The 24,564-nt window shown below is 40.7% G+C and overlaps 1 protein-coding gene and 1 long non-coding RNA gene across 3 annotated transcripts in view; both read left to right on the top strand.

Moving 5' to 3' along the window:
* LOC143137413 (trypsin II-P29-like) overlaps positions 1-24,564 on the top strand; it is a 49,237-nt gene that overhangs the window by 6,261 nt on the left and 18,412 nt on the right. For both annotated transcript variants that reach the window (XM_076297596.1, XM_076297597.1), the window contains exons 2-4: positions 6,353-6,373; positions 9,116-9,275; positions 12,258-12,526. In XM_076297596.1, the coding sequence (XP_076153711.1) occupies positions 6,353-6,373; positions 9,116-9,275; positions 12,258-12,526 (450 nt within the window). The remainder of the gene's footprint in view (positions 1-6,352; positions 6,374-9,115; positions 9,276-12,257; positions 12,527-24,564) is intronic.
* On the top strand, positions 9,389-11,964 carry LOC143137415 (uncharacterized). Its single transcript, XR_012989955.1, has 2 exons — positions 9,389-10,277; positions 11,269-11,964. It is a non-coding gene; the product is annotated as an uncharacterized LOC143137415 (long non-coding RNA).

Below are 24,564 nucleotides of genomic sequence, written 5' to 3'. Positions count from 1 at the left end.
CATTTTACACAAGTCAGTGGTGTGTGGTGCTCATCATGGGTTAGGAGATGGAGGCGTGGACATGGTGTTGGCTCGGTGATGGAGGAGGTATTAGCATTAAAGCAGAGCTGCAGGAGGCTACTCCCAGGGCAATTGAAAAGTTCTGCCATTGGTGAGGCAAGTGCGTTCTTCCTCCACTCTTCATGAGTCCTAAAGAGTGTCACCTTCTATGCCGGTTCTGGAGTGGTAGAGGATGGCTGTGAAGTTGTTGGCGGCTGGTAGAGATCCTTCCTGTTGTGTCGTTTGAAGCTCACATACTTCATCTTCCTCTGACCAGCATTTCTTTTAGACCCAGCATTCCACTGGTTCTGTCCGTCTGTGCAGGCAAGCCCGGTTTTCCCCTGTCTCACAGCATTTTCCACCTAGAGAGATATAGTAAAAACAGTGCATAGATATTATATATAAGCCCGGTTTTCCCCTGTCTCACAGCATTTTCTACCTAGAGAGATATAGTCAAAACAGTGCATAGATATTGTAATGAGTTCACTGCAAACATGTCATATGATATAATATATTGCACACATAGCCTACAATGAATATACAGAACATTGGGTTTGCAGAAATGCACTTTATGAAGAAAATGCATTATTATTATCATCATGGCACAAACACACTTTGCACTCTAGCCAAGTAGCCTATGATGTAGTTCGGATACCAACAATAAACAAGACAAGGCCTAGGCTACAATGGTCAAATCATCTAGTTACCTTCCACAGGATCGCAGCTGAGTGGGAACAAGATCTCCCTGGTCCAGCAACACACGTACATCCCGCAGTTTTGACTTCTCCAGCTTCAGTTACCAGCACCCAAGCATTATGCCACGCATTGTTCAAACACTGGCTAGGCTCTACATTTGCTTTCATATAAACAAAACGATCATGTTTGTATGACATGACACAACCGACTTTGTTGCTGTGCAGGTATTGATATGCCTCGGAGGCTTTCAGATTGTCCATTGCTTTTCCATCTATTGCTAAGGATTGCACGAAGTAGGAGCAAATCTTGCTGTACGTTATGCTGGGCCACGTCATCATGTTATCCTCCCAGTTCTGCACTGAATTTGGGTGGGGGAGAATAACGCCATCTCCAGTCAAAGTGGTAGAACCGTGATCCCAAGCTAGCATGGACATCGCTGTGTTTACACCGGCAGACGCTGCGCAAACCACTTCCGGCGGAAATGAATTGCATTTGGTAGCGTTATGGCGGCACCCGGGGTTTCACGCGTGAACTTGTGTATAGCAGGCTAAGATATAAGGTCTGGAATTTAATTTAATATTGCTGTAATAGTAGGATAACTACATAGTTTACACTATAATTACACTGTGTTTTAAAAATTGTATATCAATGCATTTATTGACTGTCAATTACCCAAAATCGTGGCTCTGTCTATCATTAAAGGGGCAGCCGTGGCCTACTGGTTAGCACTTCGGACCTGTAACCGGAGGGTTGCCGGCTCGAACTCCAACCAGTAGGCACAGCTGAAGTGTAGAGGTGGGTCGGTCGCGAACGAACTAGTTCCTTCGAACGGGTCTTTAAAATGAACGACCTGAACTAGTTCGCCTTTCCAGTTCTTGTTCGTTCTTTCGTTCGTCGCTGAATCACACTGACCTAGTGCTGCTGTGAATGCCTCTGGCCCAGCTTCCTAAGGCGAGAGCCAAACCAATCGTATGCTGTTGTCTGTATTGTTTCTAAAACGTTCTCATCGAATTAGCCAATGAGGGGCATGAAAGCATAGCAACCGTTTCCATTAAAAAAAACAAACGGGCTAGTGAGACTAGTGGGAGAGCATACGATAAAAAATAACGATAATGTACATTAACAATTCCATTTTGCATTTCAATATTGGCATTTACATTTAAATATCTGTCTTATGGTAAATGCATGCTGTCTTTGTATTTTCTGTGTCATGTCAGGTTAATGTCTCTTCAATCTGTCTCGTTCGTTCGTTCTCACGCCAAGACCTGTTTCACTTCGGTCTGTCGTTCTCGTTAAGTCAGTCACTCGTTCTTGGCAGAGTGAAGCAGAAGAAGCAGAGTAATTATGGCTCTGTAGCCTGGGCAAAATGGGGACTTGAAACCTTTTCATCAATATAATCTTTCTGCCAAGCCTTTAAACATGTTTGTCGGCATAGCCTACTGGGTCTTTGTTCCTTTATGAATGAACACATTTTTAAAAAAGAAATTAGCTGATCTAGCCGTAGTCTACTTCAATATGTCAATTTAATGTCAAGATGAATGAACACATTAGCTACTGCTGTTTTGTATAAAAGTACACATCATAATTTAGTTGCAGCTATATTTGCCGCTACAATTACAGTGTTGTGTTGACCGTTTTCACAAACGAGGAGCTGAGAACCTGCATTCCATGATTCACCGCTGAACTACGTTGTAGGCTACCGGAAATGCGACTGAACGAAAGAACGAACGATTCAGAACGAATCATCTTGGCGAACTGAACGACGCGAACTGTGTCATGAGAACGAACGACAAAATCCACCTCTACTGAAGTGCCCTTGAGCAAGCCACCTAACCCCTCACTGCTCCCCGAGCGCCGCTGTTAATGCAGGCAGCTCACTGCGCCGGGATTAGTGTGTGCTTCACCTCACTGTGTCTACACTGTGTGCTGTGTGGGTTTCACTAATTCACAGATTGGGATAAATGCAGAGACCAAATTTCCCTCACAGGCTCAAAAGAGTATATACTTATACTTTTATACTGAACTTATAATGCATTCTAATCCATTGTCAATCACTTCCGGGAACTATTTGAAGTTTACATGAACCATGTGACCTTAACGAATTTTGAACACCCATTGTCACAACTCTACCTTTATATGGCTCTGGTTTTGGGGATGACTACTTCCTGTTGAGTCAGAACAGAATTTTCAGGTCATGCCAGGTGTGTTATTGATGATGTCATAAAGGCGTTCTTGCGATAGGAAACTAGGAAGCTGTCAATTAACGTTTTTCATGTGACGTATTCTAGGTTCTATAGCTTTGTTTACATCCACCTGGTAGGCAAGGGACAAGTTGAACCCATTGGACATTGTTGTCTGTAGCTGCCTCTCAGTAGGCTACATCTCTGTATTTCAGCAATGTCTACATTTCAGGCATCAATAAAGGTGATGATGAAACGTTATCCCATCGTTCAATATTTGATAGCCTGTCACAGGCAGGGCCGCGTTTGGGCATTGGGCAAAGGGGCTGCTGCCCCGGGCCCCGGCCACTAGGGGGCCCCGGCGCGGGACATTTAAAAAAGAAAACAAGTGTTATCGTCACCTGTCTTGGCCCGTATTATTGCATGCTATCACAAACAACAATGGCTTCGCATGAGACAATTAGTAAATATGAAAGCGGATCTCGAAAAAAGAGAGAGCTTCAGCCAGACGTTCTCAGTAAGGCGCGCCAAAACCATGGCCGTACGCACTGTGCGTATCAGCCAGGCTACTCAACAACGAGAGAGAATTTCCCCTGTGTGCGTGTATTTACACCAAATTGGCCTAGGCTACCATAACTTCTCAACTCTGCACAGTAGCCTATTCCATTAACTGCATGCCAGTAGGCTATTTACAATTTTCTGTAAAGTAAAGTTTGTAACGTTATCAAAATCAACTTAATGCAGAACTATGCACGCGCGCACATTTTGTTTGAGCAGGAGAGATACACAGGCATACTACTACAGAAGTTGTAGGCTAGCTTGTTGTTTTCTATTGCTATCTATGCTTAGCCTGGCTAATCTATGCTGGTTATCAGCACACAATGGTATAAGCTAATTCATTAATTCGAGATTCATCATGGATATAACACGTTTTTTAAAACAACGAAAACAGAAAGGATGGAGACAGCAAAGCGAGAGGAGTTATTTCAAATGGGCAAGCCGCAAGCACAAGGTAGGCAAGATTATTGCTTGTCAAAACGTTAGGCTAGAATTACCACTGTTTAAAGCCATACGTGAACGTAGCCTTCGCTAGAACAAAACTAGGTAACTTTAGCCTTTATAGGTCTATACAAAGTTGTACAAATACATAGGTCGTTGTTAGGCGTTGTTGTTGTAAAGATATTACATGTGGATGTTATTAGCCTACTACAGTATGTAGGCTACTTTTTAACTGACCAATGCAGGAACCTAACCGGGACAAATATTATCAAAGCGTTGAAAGTTAGGTGGGTGTGTGCGTACCATCGCATTCATTCCTGCAGGTGTCCACTTTTTTCAAAACGAGGATCAAAATAGGGATAAGTCCACGTCTAGGCATACTACCCCTGTCCCTGACAACGTTACCGTTATCGGCTGCGACACCCCCCCCCCCCCCCCTTGTTTGTATTTGATGTGGTTGGGCTGTGTGTGTGCGCTAGACTGCGTGTTTCAATGTATTTGACGTCGTGGCTGGCTAGGGCTGCGTGTTACAGTGTATTACAGACAGCGTGTTACAATGCATTATGATGTGGCTGTGTGCGTGCGCTACAATGTTTCATGAGTTCAGAGTTCGGGAGTTGCCACATTTTAGTCTGACCTGGGTACCACTGGCATTTTTCAAGCTGAAGTAATTGATGGTAATATTTCATGGTTGATTTTTTTGTGTGCATTGCCCCATGTTTGTAGGCTACTTGTTTTTTGTATGTTGGTACAATTGTATGTTGGTTATACGGTTCCACAATATAAATGGCAATGCAAATTTCATTTTTACATTATGTCTGTCATAATTGAATTGCCTCTCTCTCTCTCTCTCTCTCTCTCTCTGTCTTATGTATATTGATAATAATAATAATAGTAATATATATTGAAATTCGGGGAGGCCTCTGCCCCGGGCCCCAGATGACCTTAACCTGGCCCTGGTCACAGGAACGTTATTTCGCTAAAATCGCCCTGATTTGGTGCATCAATAACGTTATGGTAGAACCTGCATGTAGCCTAATGGTAGCCTAACTTTTTTTCTCTGTTCAAAACTCGGTTTACATGAAGATGATAGACTTTCTTAGAAGCTGTGAAATTTGGCCAGAAAGAATGTCTTCCCTCTGAAAGTTGACACAAAATCAAACAATATTTGATCATTTAACTTCAACTGAACAGCGACAGGTTTTGGTAGGCAGTAGACTCAGCAGACGTTAAAACGGTAGCCAGCGTCAGTCATCATGTAACATTAATGGCGTTAAAGTCATGAATCCTGTAACATATTATAACATATAACAGCGATGGCTTATTCAAAGACGATCTGCATGGATATATAACCACCCAGAACAACTCAGAATGTGAGTGATAAAGTTCATTAATTGTATGAAACTTTTTATTAGTTATCCATTGCAGCATCGGCTATATTAGGCTGTTATGCTAGCTCAGCCTTTAAATGAGACAAATTAGAACAAACTGTTCCGGTAAAAATATTCTTGCCATGTTTAAAATGCTGCACTTTTTCCCCTTCATAGCCTATCTCTGGCAATTCATTTTTGGATGACTGTAGATAGTTGTATTTTAGCCTACGTCTTCGTAGACAGTAGCCCAGGCTACACCATTAGGCCATCTTGAGAATAAAAGAGATAAAAGCTGCTACGATCATCCTCCACAACCATGAGGATAGGTAGGCTAAATGGTCGTTCGTCGCCTTTTTGCTTCTTATTCTAAAACCAACTGTTAGGGCCTACACAAGTGGTCGGCATCCCGGTCAATATGTAAGGGATAATGGACGACACGGTGGTCTGTTCACAGAAGTTAATGCATGGTCAAGGTTGTAAAACGGCCCATTATCCCGCTTATTCCACTGTTGCCACGTTGTGTTCATTTCCTGTTACAATTTAAATGTTTTAATCGCTAAAACTTGTCTTGTTTGTAGAACTACTTTCTTCCAACACACATCAACTAATTTCTCAACTTGCAGGACAAACTAGTTGCTAGTTCTAAATGGATGGTTGCTATGGCCAAAGGCCAGTCGTTAGTTCTATCTCTCCCGTTGTCAAGCGGGCGTATCCCAAGATTCTGATGAACTTTAGCTTTGAAACATCGCTATTTTACTGCTGTCATCAATCTAGCTAAAAGCCACCTCCGTCATATGCTACAATGTTCTGAACGTCTGCATTTTACACGCATATACACACACACAATTCATAATTCATCTGTTAATCCAATCTGCTCACACAACTTCTAACACACACACATGCACACAGGTACACACACAAACACCCTACACGCATATACACACATACACACACACACACACACCATACACACGCTCACAGGTACACACATGCGCACACCCCACACACGCACATTTGAAGTCTCTAATCTCTAACTGTTGTGTAATGCTCTGTTCTCTGTTTCAGATGTGTCGGCCCAATTAGATGGTAAGCTTTACACACACGCACACACATAAACCCACACAGTTAGACGGTAAGCGTGATTATGAGGACTGAGTGTGATTATGAGGACTGGGTTTAGTGTGATTATGAGGACTGAGTTTAGTGTGATTAGTGTGATTATGAGGACTGAGTTTAGTGTTATTATGAGGACTGGGTTTATGAGGACTGAGTTTAGTGTGATTATGAGGACTGAATTTAGTGTGCTTATGAGGACTGGGTTTAGTGTGATTATGAGTTTAGTGTGATTATGAGGACTGAGTGTGATTATGAGGCTTGAGTTTAGTGTGCTTATGAGGACTGGGTTTAGTGTGATTATGAGGACTGAGTTTAGTGTGATTATGAGGACTGAGTTAAGTGTGATTATGAGGACTGAGTGTGATTATGAGGACTGGGTTTAGTGCAGGGGTCTCAAACTCCCGGCCTGCGACCTATGTCAAAATAATAATGTAATTCGGCCCTTGAGGGTATTTTTAATTGCGACAATGTGATTATGAGGACTGAGTTTAGTGTGATTATGAGGACTGAGTTTAGTGTGATTAGTGTGATTATGAGGACTGAGGGTATTTTTAATTGCGACAAACAACGATACTGATTAAAATACTGATTAAAATAGACGATAGATCCAAGTCTCATTTGTACTCTCCTCCACTATTTGCTAGACATCCAGAACTTGATTCAAACCCAAAGTTTTCAGGAAATACTTGTATTACACGCGAGAAACACAAAGACGTGCGTTTGTAATGATGCGGAAGCGATGCAGGCCATAGTTTTGCACAAATTGAAGCATAAATAGGCCTACACCAAATTGTGAAAAACATTCACGTGTGATGAAGTCTTGGGTAGGCTGGGTTAGTCACCTATTCTGATTCCGAAGGAAAATATCCTTTTGGAGATTATGATCGATCGTCTATTGGCAGTGATAGTCACGGTGCGTCTGTGAATGGAGGTGCGTCTTTGCGTGTATATGACGGTGTCCACTAAGCATACCATGCTCCCTACATGCCACAGCCGAACTGTGGCCACACTTATACCTTTTCTTAAAATAGTTATATATATAGATATATAGATATATATACTTTATTCTTGCACTGTTGGACTTACTCATTTGCACTATCACCATGACACACACTCACACAGAGTACCTTACCTTACTATGCACAGAGAATCACAGGCTCAGTCCCTGCCTCAGTCATTGCAAGCGCCTCTTGATTGATTAATCACCACTATGTGGATACTGTTTTTAGAATTGATTTAGATTAAGTGTTTGTTATTATATTTTTTATTTTAGTATATTTAGTATATTCTTTATCTTCTGTTGTCCTTATTGCTTAGTTGTGTTTTTATATTATATACTTTTAATTACTTTTTCTGCTGTTAGTGAATGTGTGTGTGTTATCTGTATGCTACTGAGACCTTGAATTTCCCCTGGGGATCAATAAAGTATCTATCTATCTATCTATCTAGCTTGGAGGTTGCAGTGGAAATCGTGATGATAGTGTCCGTAATGGACGTGGTACAGACAGCAGGGGTAGTAGAAATAGGGCTCTGAAGAACTACAAAGTCACCCGCGATAGGAACTGATTTGACCAGGATACTTTATTGTAGGCCTTGTGGTTATAGGCTAGTAATAGTTTACTATTGTTGGTATACATCTTAGGTGTTTTCCTGTTAATTTGTTATGTGGGTAATATGACAAAAAAGAAAGTCAACCTGCTCAAATGTTCATCCAGGATTTACTGAAAGGTGCATAATTTGAGGTGGTTGCCATCCAGTGGCAAATTTGATGGGTAAATTTACCCCCTTCATAAACTTTTGTTTATACTCAAAGATTTTTACATTTACAGTAGGACTTTATCTCTTTCAAGCCATGGCCTTTTGAAATTTTGATATAAAAATCCAATGCTGTTGCTTTCTTAACCCTGACGCCTAGTTTGCCAGGTTTAAAAAAGGTATGAGAGGAAAATATTTTTATATGGTGTGCAACACACACATAGCCTACCTGTTTTTATGCTTTTTTGTTTGTTTTTATAATTTGTATTAATATTTATTTCATCATTATTTTATGTATAAGATAAGGTTGCTAGCACAGGGGTCTAAAAATAGATAAAAAGACTTGCACTTTCTGTTTGTAGTTTTGTGTTTAAAAATACAGTATTTGAAAAAAACATTGCATTTTAGAAAATAGCCGTTCTTTTTTGTATTATTCTTTAACACTGACGTGGCCCTCCAATCAGATGACATTGGCAGAAGTGGCCCCCAGCTCATTTGAGTTTGAGACCCCTGGTTTAGTGGGATTATGAGGACTGGGTTTAGTGTGATTATGAGGACTGGGTTTAGTGTGATTAGATAGATAGATAGATAGATAGATAGATAGATAGATAGATACTTTATTGATCCCCAGGGGAAGTTTAGTGTGATTATAAGGACTGGGTTTGGGTTTAGTGTGATTATGAGGACTGGGTTTAGTGTGATTATGAGGACTGGGTTTAGTGTGATTATGAGGACTGGCTTTAGTGTGATTATGAGGACTGGGTTTATGAGGACTGGGTTTAGTGTGATTATGAGGACTGAGTTTAGTGTGATTATGAGGACTGGGTTTAGTGTGATTATGAAGACTGTGATTAGTGTGATTATGAGGACTGAGTGTGATTATGAGGACTGGGTTTAGTGTGATTATGAGGACTGGGTTTAGTGTGCCCACTGACGCTCATCCCTCCTTGTGTCCAGTGTGTGGGCAGGCGACTCTCAACACGCGCATCGTGGGCGGGCAAGACGCGCTGGAGGGGGCGTGGCCATGGCAGGCCAGTCTGCACCGCAGATTCCACTTCTGTGGAGGGTCCCTCATCAACAAGGACTGGGTTCTGACCGCCGCCCACTGCTTTCCCAGGTGAGAGTGTGTGTGTGTATGTGTGTGTGTGTGTGTGAGAGAGAGGGTGTGGGGGTCCCTCATCAACAGGGACTGGGTTCTGACTGCCGCCCACTGCTTTCCCAGGTGAGAGTGTGTGTGTGTCTGTGTGTGTGTGTGTGTGTGTGTATGAGTGTGTGTGTGTGTGAGTGTGTGTGTACGTCTGTGTGTGAGTGTGTGTGTGTGCGTGTGTGTGTGTGTGTGTGTGCGTGTGTGTGTGCATATGTAGTGATTCTACTGTATATGACGCAAACAAGTTATTTACCGGTGGACATATATGATTCTATATGATGCAGTAAGTTGTTTATGTTTATGATGTGAGTTGTTTATGTGTATAATGTGAGTTGTTTATGTTTATGATCTGAGTTGTTTATGTTTATGATGCGAGTTGTTTATGTTTATGATGTAAGTTGTTTATGATGCGAGTTGTTTATGATGCGAGTTGTTTATGTTTATGATGCGAGTTGTTTATGTTTATGATGCGAGTTGTTTATGATGCGAGTTGTTTATGTTTATGATGCGAGTTGTTGCATTGCATGTAAATATTATCAGTTCTTCTTATTCTCTATTTTATTCTTCTTCCGACCAAGTTTGACATGTAATGACACTAAAACCACTGAACCGTTTGACGTCATTCAAACACTCTTACAAAAGTCTTGTAACGGACAATTGTACAATGTATTTTTTACATTTGTGAACTTTATACTTTTTGAGATATTTACGATAAAAGAGCAACAAATTCCCATTGAGTTAACATTGACCGCTGTGGCGACAACTTTTAGCATTATGACGTGACCTGCAGCTGAAAGCAATCAGCCACTGCAATCTCTCTACCAAAGATCCTTGATTACTAGCTCCGCTTTAACCCTCTCTGTCTCTACCACTGGAGCTGTGAGTCTTCTGAACGTTCGTCTTATCACCTGCCGTGATCCTACTTTAGGCAACTTGCTCGTAACTGACTGTCCTTCTCTACTTACAGACAAGGTAAGTGGTCCGATTTTTTGGCATTTGACTCATTTATGCCGTCAAACAATATGTTGTATGAAATGATAGGTCACAAATAGCCAAACTAACGTTATAACGTTAGGGGAATAGTTAACGTTAGCACCCACCTTATCAGCGTTAATAGGCCTAGCAGCTACTGTATGTCGTCAACTTTAAAGTGACCGGTTAGCCGTAGGTTTCGATAACGTTAGCTAACGACAATCAAACCTAACATTGCTCCCAGCTAATCACTGACGTTAACGTTACATTTGCTCACTAACCAGCATTAACGTTAACGTTAACCAGATACAGTAGTCTAGCCTAATCATATTGTACAGATACTATCTGGCACTTGATTAAATACACCTGTGGAAAGGGAACTGATAAAAGCCATAACGTTACTGTTTGGAAATGGACCATATGACCAAAGTATTGTTAAAACACACTACAGAAGTTGAGGTATAACGTTTGTGTCGTCAACATAGGCTACAGAGTATGTTTACTTGGCCTAGGCTAACGTTACTGATTTCTGCATTATTCTGGCCTAAAATTTAAAGCTTCAAGCTTTATTTAATCAAGCTTCCCAGTTGTAGTACATCCTAGAGTAGGCCTACATCGTAATCTGTAGAAAAAATATGGATGACAGACCTAGCAAGCTGTATAAACTATTGTAGTTGGTTATAAAGAACATAATATCAGAATGGTCCATCCTTAAGACTCAGTTTATGATTATTAACAGCAACAACACACCCTTTGCCTACAAAGTGTTCGAAGCTGTTTACTGGAAACTGTTTGGCTATCAACTATCCTTAAACTGAAATGAATAAAACACAAAATGTTGCTTTGTTTGCGATACTATAGGCTAGTATATTTAACTACCATTACAGATTTATGGTGCAACAATCTCACTTAAATATCTAAGTTGTATTGAACAATTGTACACATTCCTTGTTTTTGGTATAACTTTAACTTGTTTGCTTTTGTCTTTTAGGTTCCAGACCAGGCCAGACCAGTGTGGTGGTGACCGTGTATTACATTTCGTGTGTGCCTGTCTGTGTGCACATCCTGCCAACCATACATCGCTGACATTAACACTTACATTCATTCCTAAAAACATGTGACCATATCTCAACATATCTGCAGTATACCCTTGAACTATACTGAGACGTAGATCTGAGATCTACACTGAGATATTGAGTATTATATTGTTACAGGAGGACTATGCCGACAACTATATGAAGCATGCATACATTTGAATCATACAATTTGCTGTGACATCTGTGAAACTTAGCTGTGCTGTTAGACCTCTGTTGTTAGACCTGAGCTGTGTGAAAATGAAGATTCTAACCTAAGTTCTGTCTAAAACTGATCATCTGAAGAGCTGCATCTTATTCTTCAGTCTATATCACCATCAAATGTGACCTATTACTATTAACTAAGACCTCTAGCTCTTGCTGCCAGTTCAGAATTACCACTGATAAATAGGTCTGTCTTAGGATAATATGATTGGCATTATCAAGTTCTGTAAGAATGCAAATTCAGTAGACATCTGGTTTCTCTCATCATTATTGGGTAACTTTAAAATTGGTTTCAACAACTGATTTTTTTTTTTACTTCAAGCTTACATTGGTTGATAAGTGTTCATACTGCTGTATTCTGCTGTATTAAAACAAAGAATGTTGACCAATATTGAATTAACAATTTATTTTTACTGTCATATACAGTACTCTTAAGCTAACATCTAACCAAGTAAGTGGTTTTCAAGAATACTTTAAGTCTATGTAATCTGAATAATTATACTGTAAGTAATATAATGTTATAAACAGCAGCTTTTTTGCATTTACATGCAATGGTAATTCCCTGGAATTACATTTTCTAGTTTATGTTTATGATCCGAGTTGTTTATGTTCATGATGTGAGTTGTTTATACTTATGATCTGAGTTGTTTACTTGTGGACGCCTCCTCCTCTCCCTCTGCAGCACCAGCACCTCTGGCCTGGTCATCTACCTCGGACGGCAGACTCAGGAGGGCAGCAACGGCAACGAGGTCTCCAGGACCGTCACTCAGATCATCAAACATCCCAATTACGACGACACAACCAACGATAACGACATCACCCTCCTCCGACTGTCCTCCTCCGTCACCTTCACCAACTACATCCGCCCCGTCTGCCTGGCAGCGGCCAGCAGCATCTTCCGCTCCGGAACCAACACCTGGATCACCGGGTGGGGAGCCATCAGCTCTGGAGGTGAGCACACACACACACACACACACACACATACACACACGCACACACACACACACATATACACACGCACACACACACACACACACACACACACACACAGTACAAACACAGACACACACACACACACACACACAGTATAAACACATACACACACTGCAAAAACTGCTTATCTAATAACATGTAACCAAATCTTATTAATCTTATATGAAGATGAAAAAATCTAGTTGGTATTGTTTTCAGTATAAAGATACTTACCTAGAGCTTTCTCGTCAAATCATTTGACTTAATTTAAGAAGAGTTTGTTTTCTTTGAAGATGTCTCATCCTGAAAACAAGCAAATTTGTCTGACAGTTGTTAAGCAAATGTGGGTAACACTTTATAATAACTACACACAATTCATCATTTATTAAGCCGTTGTAACTTATTAGTTAATGGTTTGTCCATTATTAGTAATTTCTTGTTCATACATACAGTGGGCAGTGCTTCGATTTGGCCAGCTTCCCTCGTGGTCCACGCGCGGTATCACGCGACTTTAATTTGTATTTTTCCAGTGACGCTGCAACAACCTAAACAAGCAGGGTGTCTCTCTAAAAAGAAATGGAACCTGGAAAACCCTACACAGACTTCACTACAGAATTTAGCAGACTGGTTTAGAAATAATTTAATAGCCAGAAATATGCCTGCCCTGCCCTAATAAAGAAATATTTGGTTAACTGCAAGTGAATCCCGTTTGCAGCCGTAGAAGAAACGCAGGACAAATTAAACATTCCGGTTTTCTCAGAGTGCAATGATAGACAGACATCATTTGGACAAAATATAGAGCATATTAACCTCCGTTGCTCAGCCAAATGCCTTCCTGTTACGTCCTGTTATCACGAGTTACAGGCGATAAACGATGTTTGATGGTCACAAGTTTACTTCATTAGCGGTTTATTTTTTTGATTATTAAAGAGTGTTTTTCATTTAAAGGTTTGACTTCGTGCTTATTCAGTAGAGCATTTGCTCTTGGGTGCTCCTTGTTGGTCCCCCCCCTCCCCCCCAATCCCAATCCTCCCCCACCTTTCTTATGCAGCCCTTGCCACTTAATCCACTAAACCCCTCTTCTACTGCACTTTCAACCCCCCCATTAATGCACAAATAGGCTGACACCAGACATAATTTCACTGCATTTCTTACTTCCAGTAACTATATGCATGTAACAATACAATTCCTTGTATCCTTGTATTTAGTGCTCTCCCCAATCCCAGATGTTCACATTGCATGTTTGTTTGTAATGGATGCAACCGCGATGCGCTTGACGGCAATGAGTTGTTAACAGACATGAACCAAGTCATATAGCCCAGCAGCAATCTATTTATTGAAGGGGCCACTGGAGGGATTTTGAGTGCTTCAGTCAAAAGTTGCATGACCCTCCCTTGCTTGCTAGAAATTGTTCAATGACCCTCCGACAGAATTGTTAAAAAAGACATGACCCTCCCCTGCCAATTGTCGCTGTCTTCCGCCCGCGCTGCTTTGCGCCACAGCCACACACTGTGATAACGTTCTTAAATCAATCTTTCCCATGAGCTTGTATGCTACCAGTCCTTCCTTTTCAAATGTGTTGTGCCTGTTTGCACAATTTCATAAATAATCATATGTGATTAATAATGTGACAAATAATCCCTGTGCATGGGGACCGAAACAATGCATGCCAACTTTTTCCGTGTTTATCACGTATTTTAACTTTCCCCCGCTGTCTTGCCGTTTTAATGTTTTCCTGTAGAATATCCCATATTTTAATACTCTCATAACAGCCCTGCCATCGGGCCTGTCTCTGTGTTGCCCTGTTGCTACCCCCTTGCCCTTCCAACGAAACAGATGTCTTCAAATCATCGTTTTCCTTGCTTGAAGGCGAACTTAGAGTGATGTTAACCTATTTAAGTTTAAGGGCCCTATCATGACATTCTAAAATGCATCGTCACTCGTCAAAAGTCTATTCAAATTTAGTAGGATGTCCAGTTCACATTGGGAGGGGTTTCGTTATCAAACGTGGAGCACATGGCGCAACAAGGTGTTCCTAGGTTTTTTAATCAGTCATATGGGTGTGTTTGGGGCGTAACATCATTTTAAACCAATGAGAATGACATCTGTCATTCCCTTTAACAGCGCAACGCGCGATATGTCAAATAAATGCTTCGGTATTTTGGCATTCAACGGCGCATTTGAAGGAGGCTGCTTGCGAGACCGTATGGAATAGTCATTCTTAAACCATGCTTTACTAAAACCTAGCATAGCCTTCACACATTTGCACTCGTCTATTATTTGAACTCATTGGCAAAGTGAAACTAACTTCACCAAGGAGTCAGTCAACGACAAGACAGTTATATGCAGTTACTTTCACTATTGACTGACAATGGGTAACCACCGAAAACATAGGCTGGAAAAAGCAACACTTACCCTAATGTTGCTCAAATGACTGAATAAAACAACATTTATCCTGCAGAGGTGTTGCTTATATCTCGTGACAGTGCGTCTTCAGCTGTGCTCCATACGTGTCTCTCGCCTCTCCCCTAATCACTTTTAACCGTCATTACCAATTTGCAAATGATGGTGAATAACTACTCATCATGAGATGTACAGTATTTCGTAATATCTTTATTTTAATTATGTTTCCCATTGTAATCGTGCAATTTGTAATGCTTTGCATGGACGTGCACTGGTGTGCAGTTCATGAATGATAGAAGGATGGTGCGTGCACCTGCCAATATGACTGTTGACAATGCGCTCTTAAAATAACATATAAACAACTCGCCATTGACTTCTGACCAGGTTTAGGTGGTGTATGATAGCGATTTTTAGACAACTCGCCAGGCCCCTCCCTAGGTTGTTAATTGCCACACCCCTGGGCGCAATGTTTAAAAAATAAATGTGCAAAATACCGAATTAAACTTTGCGCGGGTGAAAAACGAGTTTTACGCCATGCGCTGGTGTCCAAAATACATGATTGTCGTGAGAGCACGATTCATTGGCGCTTGCATGTTCGACCGTATGTCTACGCGCGCACCTTCCTACCATCAGGCTACTCAGCTACTAGAGAAAGAATTTCCCCTGTTTGTATGTTCACTCCAAGTTGGCCTACCATAACTTACCAACTCTGCACTGTAGACCCTAAACTGGCTATTTATATTTTTCTGTGAAATAAGCAAATGTATTTGTTCAACTTTATGAAGCAGAATTACGCACTAGGCTACTTGGAACGTAACATATTTTTGTTTGCGCAGGAGAGAGAATGACAGCGATTAACAAATTGCACTTGTTGCTGTTTACCAATAAATACTATATATTTCTGCAAACAACAAAAACAGAAAGGATGGAGACAGCAAAGCTAGAGATTGGGCAGGAACAAGGTCAATTGGTAGATATGCTTGTCAAAACGTTAGGAGCTGGATGTGGATGAATGAAGCACAAGTATGCTTTACTAATGTTAAGCATGCACGCTGTTTAACGTTACACGGTATACTAAAAGTAAGCCAAAGGTAAATGTAGCCTTTTTAGGGCTGTGTAAAGTGGACCAAATTACTGTAAAATAGGCTGTTAGACGTGAATAAAGTAGGCTACTTTGTTGCTACAACCCTTCCGACGTTAATGGGGACGATGTTGACATTTTCCCGTATTTTGGGTGAGAAACCCGGGGCATCTCCCTTATTTTCAATGTTCAATGTTGACAGCTATGGAACGAAAGAGAACGTAATACGGCACCAGAAATGACATTCCCTCTAGAACCTTTGCTAGTGCCTAGATGTCCCTCAGTCTCCATTGAGTCTCTACGAAAGCCGCAACGCGAGGCCTTTACACAAGGACTGTGTACACAATGAATTACAGCGTTCTCCAGCAGCACCTGTGTTCGTTATGGGCGACTTTAACCATTGCAAATTAGAACTTGCACTCCCTGGGTTCGAACAGTACATCAAGTGCAGCACACGCGACAAAAGAACTCTCGATAAATGCTATGGTAACATCAGCAATGCATACGTTGCCAAACCCAAACCTCTCCTGGCCAACTCAGACCATAACGTCGTTCACCTAATACCAACATACAAAACCATGTTCAAACGCAGCAAACCCCAAGTGAAAACTGTAACTATTTGGAATGAGGAGGGGATAGAATCTCTTAAAGGCTGTCTCTTGTGCACCGACTGGGATGTTTTTTATGATACAGACATTGATGTGACCACAGATACGATCACAGCATACATCAACTACTGCGTAGACAGTGTTCTTAATAAAAGAGAAATTATGGTCTATCCAAACTATAAGCCCTACATAACTAAAGACATTAAAGACTGCATTAACAGGAAAAAGGCAGCATTCAGAAATAAAGATAGGGCTGGATTGAAAGCTGTGCAAAAGGAACTCAATCAGCTACTCAGAAAAGCCAAAAGTCGTCAAAGGGACCAAATGGAGAGTCACCTTTCAAACATAGACTCTAAAAAACTCTGGGACTCAATGAAGTCAACAGTGTTGGGAGTAATGCGTTACAAAAGTAATGTAATTACTGTAATATATTGCTGATTGCGGTAACGCGGTAATGTAAGGCATTACAAAAAAAAAATTGGGTAATATTTACTCGGTACAAACTTCAGTAACGCGCGTTACAATGCAGTTTAACCCAAAATTAAGCGCTTGTTTTGTTTTGATACATATTCGCAAACACCACGCGAGAACAACAGAGGAGAAAAAATCCGCGCAAAATAGTAGATCTCCTGATACTGGTTGAATATGACTGTGGCTGCAGCAGACTCGCAGGCGGACTCTATTTGCGGGATGGACATAAGCCTACGCTCATTATTTTCAGCTTGTCAGAGACAAGGCTATGAAGAACATAATAGTTAGTGCACTTTGTGTGCGAAACCGAAAGATCTCTCAGCTCGCGAAATAGCACAAGTAAATTAATGAAACATCTATAGTGCCACGCTAATCTTTTTGATTATTGATAAAACACAAACTATGCTGTTGTGCATGTCAGCTTTGTGCTGTGAACTTAAATTGAAGAGAATATGGGATAGAAATGCAGAAAAAGATTGTGTAGCCTGGCAGTGCCACCGCTCCCACCACGCGCATCACGCACTTTGCATTGGGCACCAAAGGACAGAGGGAGCACCCAAATGTAACCAATGAATAGTAGCTTTACTGCAAACTGCGTTTCACTCTTCATCAATAACGTTTACAATGTCAAAATGCACTAACACGATGTTACATGCAAGTTTGATACCTTTTGGGTTCTCTCAATCACCACGTAGTACTAGAATTGGTGGGTCTTCAATCATTCGTTTTCCAAGCATTTAGGCTACATGAAGGACATGATATGCTGAGTCGACTGAAACGCATTCCATTCAGATAGCTAGGTGGATACCAGGCTCATAATTCACTTTATTCGCAAAACGAAATGTGAAGCAACATGTCATTGCATACTTCCATTTCCAAAGCAATGAAGGCTGCTTAAAACAACTTAACATTGTGCATATTATTGTTAATATTGTGCTATCAATGTAACTCAAACAAATAAGGCTTGTAAACAAGAGCTGGCAAAAGGGCATTATGCCAACGTAAAGATCAATGCTCTTAAAGTGACAGTGCACCATTTATAAGTAAAACAGAATTTCTTCAGAAATTAATGTTTAAAAATACACAGTAATGGTCTGTAAATAATAGGCCTTTTATTTTACTTTAGGTGTTTGAGTTATCATTTAAATCTCACTCACTCAAAGCCACTCACTCAGGGCACGGAAATGGCCAGCAGGCCACCATCTTGACATGTCTTTATTAAAGGAACCGTATGTAAAAATTGTATTTCAATTAATCATAAAATTGCCCTGATATGTCACTAGACATTAAGAAATCATGTTCATTTCAAATACTTATATCACTGACAACAGTAGTCTGGCCAGGATATTGTCATTTAAAAAGTGAAGTTGCAGCCCTCAACTGATGTTGATGTTGTCATGTTGTGTTTTGGCCTAATGCGCCACCCTCCACCTATCTACTAATCACAAAGTCAGTAGTGTTTCGTCATCCGGTTGCCAACTCTGCCAGTCAGAGGGGAGGGGAAGGAGATACACCGCTCTACAGTAATTTGAAAGTGATTGTAGTACCCGTTTTGGCCACAATCTTACATACGGTTCCTTTAAGCTTTGATTTACAATATAGTAGGCTCTCTATTGATTTTAATGAGTAGGCCTAGGCCTTAAAGTTACAGTATTTCTATCACAATTTACCAGACTTTGACCTTTTGTCGGTTTTTAACAAAATTCTGACTATGATTGTTCCTTGTATTGCATTATGAGCACTGCGCCTATTGCATTCTACTGTTGCCTTAAGCCTAGCTCAGTCATTATGCTATACCACATCTCCCTCCATTGGAAGAGCAAGCTGCATTGAGCGTAATAAACTGCATTTAGAATGGCAAATCCATATTTCTAGATATTTTGGTGAAAGTAACTTAAAAGTAATGCAATAGTAGTGTAATGCCTTACAATTCAGAGACAGTAATATTATAATGTAACAAATTACTTTGAAATGACAGTAATAAGTAATGCATAGTACATTACGATTTTGAAGTAACTTGCCCAACACTGGAAGTCAATGGCAAATATGATACCAAGTAAAGTGGATATACATGTAGTTACCCCTGATGATCATCAGAGGGCTAATGAACTAAATTACTTCTTTCTTAGACCCCATTTACACGAGCATGTGTATTTTTATACGAAGACATTTCCCTACGTTTGAGCCTTTCATTTAGACGCAAACGGAGAATTCGCCCCGTAAAACGGTTATCCAAAAAAACTCCGGCCAAAGTGTTTTTTTTTTTAAACTCTGTTTATGCGTTTGGTTCTAAACTGTGGTAAACGATGTTTTGGGCAGCCAACGTCACAGTATGCGACAGAAGTACACCAAATGTGCGACCAATGTTTACATTTACATGTTCTCACGTGCGACTTTTCAGGGTTCTGATTGGTTAATGTGAGCTTGAGGTTATCGTTAGACTGCCACTGTGGTTTGGCGTGCTCATGACAGCATGTATGTACACGCGTTCATGTAAACACATTTTAAAAATGAACGGTCTCGTTTAAATGCAGTTTTATTTGCAAAGGTAGATGGCCAGATATTCGTTTAGGAAAATACCCTGCTTCGTGTAAACGTAGTCTTAGATTTGAAAGCCAGGATTTTTCGAATAAATGCATGTCAGTTTTAGACTAGGTGGTGATATACATGAAGTAGACTGGTTGAAGGCACAGTCACTATTCCAGCAGGTTTGCATAAGGAAGCTACGGGGCCAGATGGGATCTCTGCCCGCCTCTTAAAAACGTGTGCGGAGGAGCTTGTCCCAGCCTGGTGTCCTATTTTCCAGTGGTCATTAGACTCCCATACTGTTCCAGCCCTCTGGAAAAAAACAGCCATCACCCCAGTCCCTAAGAAGCCCTGTCCTGCAGAAAATAATGATTTTAGACTGATAGCTTTGACTTCAATAGTCATGAAATGTTTTGAGAAATATATGGTTTGTCTTTTAAAAACTCAGGTAGGCCAAAAACTCGACCCCTGGCAGTTTGCCTACAAATGCCACAGAAGCACAGGTGATGCTATAAGCAGCATCACCCACCTGGTCCTTAAACATCTTATGCACGTCTTCTTTTTATCGATTTTAGTTCAGCGTTTAATACAATACAGCCCTTTTTACTGCTAGAAACTCTGAAGGAAATGGGTGTCAGCCCCTTCATTATTAAATGGTACTACTCATTCTTAACAAATAGGATGCAGTATGTAAGAGTCAATAAAGAAGTCTCACAACTAAAGCCTATAAGCACAGGGCCCCCCCAGGGATGTGTGAGTTCCCCAGTCCTCTTTAGCATCTACTCAAATGATTGTGTGAGTAAACACCCACACAACTACATTGTAAAATGTTCAGATGACACTGCCATCTTGAGCCTATTATATAGGGATCAAGACACAGAATCTTACCATTCAGAAATCAAGCAGTTTGTAGATGCTTGTTGGTGATGCTCACCATCTAGTTGTGAATGTAAAGAAGACTGAGGAAATGATCTTTGACCCTAGAGCAGTTTCTGAATCAAGTCCAGTGTGCATCCATAGCACTCCCATACGTCAGGTCTCTTCATATAAAGACCTTGGTGTTTTTATGGACTGCTCACTCACATGGCATGTCCATATAGAAAGTCTCTGTTCTAAGCTCCAGCAGAGGATGTATTTTCTGAGAAGATTGAGGCTGTATGGTGTCAGTAGCAGGCTCTTGTTTTTATTTTTCCAGATGATCTTAGAGAGCGTGATACAGTATGGCATGCAGACCTGGTATGGCAATCTGACAGTTCAGTTAAAGTCCAAGTTGGGGCGTCTGGTCAAAACTGCCCTGAAGATTGTAGGTCATCCAGACCAGTTCTTACATGCAGGCACTCTATGAAAAGTCAGTTCTCAGGGAGGCACTGAAAATTGTAGAAGACCCCACACACATCCTGTACGAGGAGTTTGCCCTCCTACCCTCAGGTAGACGCTTTAGAGTACTAAACTGCAGATTAAATAAATACAAAAACTCCTTTATCCCAACTGCCATAAAGATGCTCAATGATAGGTAGCTGGCATCAGACATTTGTGCCCAGTTAATCCTGCCCTTGCCCCAACAAATCACACCTTCCCACCAGCTGTGACAGCTTAAAAGAAGTCGAGAGGACTCCTAACTCACAGACCAATTCACAAACCGGTTTTTGTGCATGCGGCTACAGGAGCTTCTAATCGTGAGGAAGCAATTTTGCATTGTAGGCATAACTAACATGCAATAACGCCACCAACAACAACCAAAACTAGGCTACTCATTGTCAACATGTAAATTAAATGTAACATTATTGTGAATCAAATTAAAATGTTCTCTTTTGCAAACGTAGACATAGGCATAGTCTAACAGATTAATTTAATAATGTTACAAAGATACTACATCAATCCGTATGTTTCATTAGGCTACTAGGCTATTTGTTTTGCCTTACTCTTGATTCATTTAGGCTAGGCCTTTTTATTCAGATATTCATCATCTTCCGTCCTTGTGTAGCACACGCATTCTCAGACCTGTCACCTGCCACTCATCGTCAGGGAGGTGTTTGGAATCATTCCCGAATTACAATCATCAGCCAATCAAGGTGGTCACTTCAGTCAAGCTCGTGCATTAGTAATAACGTCATCCATAGCCACAGGTGGAAAGTACGAAAAACATTTACTCACGTTACTGTATTGAGTAGTTTTTCTGTGTATTTTGTATTTTTTAAGTAGTTTATAAAATCCGTATTTTAAATTTTACTTGATTACATTTTGAGTGAAGTATTGTACTTCGCTACATCAAAAATCCCATCCGTTACTTGAGTAAAAAAAAAAGTTAAGACTAACGAAAACAGAAAGGGAGAGAAAAAAAATCTCGCCCTAAACCACTAGCCTAGTGATAATGATCAGCATGTAGCCTACAACAGAACATGAATCAAGCTGGCGCCATGCAGTCTTTCTGAAAGTGATGGAGATGGAGCTGGATCACGAGATGCATCAGATTACATGTGTAGTCTAACCTATGAAAGTGTATTTTCCGCTATTCCAATGGGTTGTCTCAGTTAGTTTTAGCACCAATGATTGCGGAGATATTCAAGCAAACACCATGGGATTTCGTGTTTTGACGTTTGTGCTCACCTTTCTTTGGAAAGAAGTTTATTAGCAGTTGTTTCCCCTCATGTTGATGTCTCTCTTTTTCCTGTTTTGGCCTTTGTTTTTAGCAACCTTACTTGGCTTGACATTTCACCAGCAGCACAACAATTACAGCACACAACGTGCAGGTGGACTAAACCATTTAGCTCTTTAGCAAGGGAGAGTGAGAGTGACCTTAGACCAGTGTTTCTCAAACTTTTTTTCTGGGGACCCACTTTTTAAAAATGACAGACTATCGCGACCCAACTCGTGACTGTGGTAGTTAACAAACTAGACAGTTTTCACTATGTTTTGTATACAAAATCCAGTCAGTCAAACTTTACATTTCGTCTGACATTCATTTTGACATTTAATTTGTAAGTTAAAATATTCAGGTAAAATAAATATACGGTGGAAATAAGTATTGAACGCTTAATTTGTTTTTCAGTAATTAGCCTAAACTTCCAGTGAGTATATTCAACATTTTCACCACACATTATATTAACACACATATAAAAAATCCAAACATAAGAGTTATGTGTAATAAAGTGGAATGACACAGGAAAAAAAGTATTGAACGTTCCTACTGAAATTTCTTCAATACTTTGTGGAAGCCTTTGTTTGTAATGACAGCTTCAAGACATTTCCTGTATGACAAAACGTATTAGTCGCAGTATCAGGTGTGATTTTGGCCTATTGCTCTAAACAGATTCCAAGGGTCCCTCTTGTGAATCCTGATCTTTAGTTACTTTCAGAACTGTTTAATTGAATTGAATTGAATTTAATTGGCTGCCTTCAAGTCTTTTTGGAGCTTTCTCCGAGTGGTCCTTGGCTCTTGGAATTGACTATCCTTCTGACTCCCTGGTTAGAAATATTACGAGGAGATCCTGTGCAAGGCCGGTTGATGATGCAGTGATGTTCCTTCCACTTGCAGATAATGGCTCCCATGCTGCTTACTGGAAGGTTCTGAAGTTTTGAAATGCACCAGTTTCATTGATATGTTTTGCAACAATAAGGTTGCAAAGGTCTTGGGAGAGCTTTTTGCTTTTATCCATCATGAAATGTTTCTTGTGTGACACCTTGGTAATGAAAAACCTTTTTATAGCCCATCAATATATAGGCTACTAACCAAGCTTATATTAATTTGCACAGATAGAAAGGATAACTACTCTCTAACTACTTACAGATTCCATCTCGTTCCTTCCCTTTCCTTGCCTTAGTGCTTTTTCTTAGTGTGTTCAATACTTTTTCCCTGTGTTATTCCACTTCATTACACATGACTCTACTTATGGAGTTGTTTGGATTTTTTATGTGTGGATTACCTGAGTTATTACTAATGCCTGGTGAAAATGTTGTGCCCCCTGTATTCCACTTTTCAAGGGCCCTCTCCTCCATTGGGGCCCTATACTTCCCACTTTCCCCCACCAGTTCGATACCCTTTAATCTGCTGAACCTTCTGCTCGTTTCCAAATATAAAAAAACCTCAACATTGGCCTGCCTGCCTCAGCTGCCTGTGAGGGGCTTTTCAGTTGTACTGGATTACTGTTCACTGCAAAGCGACCCAAGGATGAGTGCAACTAACTTTGAAAATCAACTACTGCTCAAACTTAAAGGCACAATATGTCTTTTTTGTGAACTTTTGAAGTGTAATGCATTCAAAAATCAACTATACATATCAATAGAATGTGAAGAAATAACACTACTGACATTTTCTAATCGAAGAAACAGTCGCCTAGCAACGGGGACGCTGGCTGCTCAAGCCGCTCCGTCTGACTTGTTTTTATTCAGATTTTTTAATATTTACAATTTTATTCACGATTATTTTTCTTAATTTTTGTACATTCGTTTAGTTTAGCTGTACAGTTACAGATAGCCTTTTTATTTCATTATGTATTTTGTTTTTCCACTTTTACGGCATTTCCCCCTGTCTCTGAACGTACCTTCACTGTTTTCCCCCTGGTGATCAGCTGTTTTTTCTGCCGATTGCCATCTGCGAGGTGACTGGTCGTCTGCACTGCTGGGTGTCACTTCGACTTGCTGCCACTATCTGGACTGTGAATAGTTGGTTGTCTATTGCCCTGAAGAGTTGACGTTAGGCTAGCTGCTACTTCACTGCTTTTGGATTTGCTGCTTGTGTGGTGGAAGCTGCGCTCGCTTGCTAGTGTCTCTCTCCCTTTACATCCTATGCTGGGTTCCTAGTCGGTTGACTGTCCAGCTGCTGGGTTCCTAGTCGGTTGACTGTCCAGCTGCTGGGTTCCTAGTCGGTTGACTGTCCAGCTGCTGGGTTCCTAGTCGGTTGACTGTCCAGCTGCTGGGTTCCTAGTCGG

This window comes from Alosa pseudoharengus, unplaced genomic scaffold, assembly GCF_046254945.1.
Source record: "Alosa pseudoharengus isolate Yale_2024_CS ecotype anadromous, Long Island Sound unplaced genomic scaffold, YU_APseudo_1.1 YU_APseudo_1.1_scf_21, whole genome shotgun sequence".
Taxonomy (NCBI): Eukaryota; Metazoa; Chordata; class Actinopteri; order Clupeiformes; family Clupeidae; genus Alosa; species Alosa pseudoharengus.
This window is presented reverse-complemented; position numbering and strand designations above follow the sequence as displayed.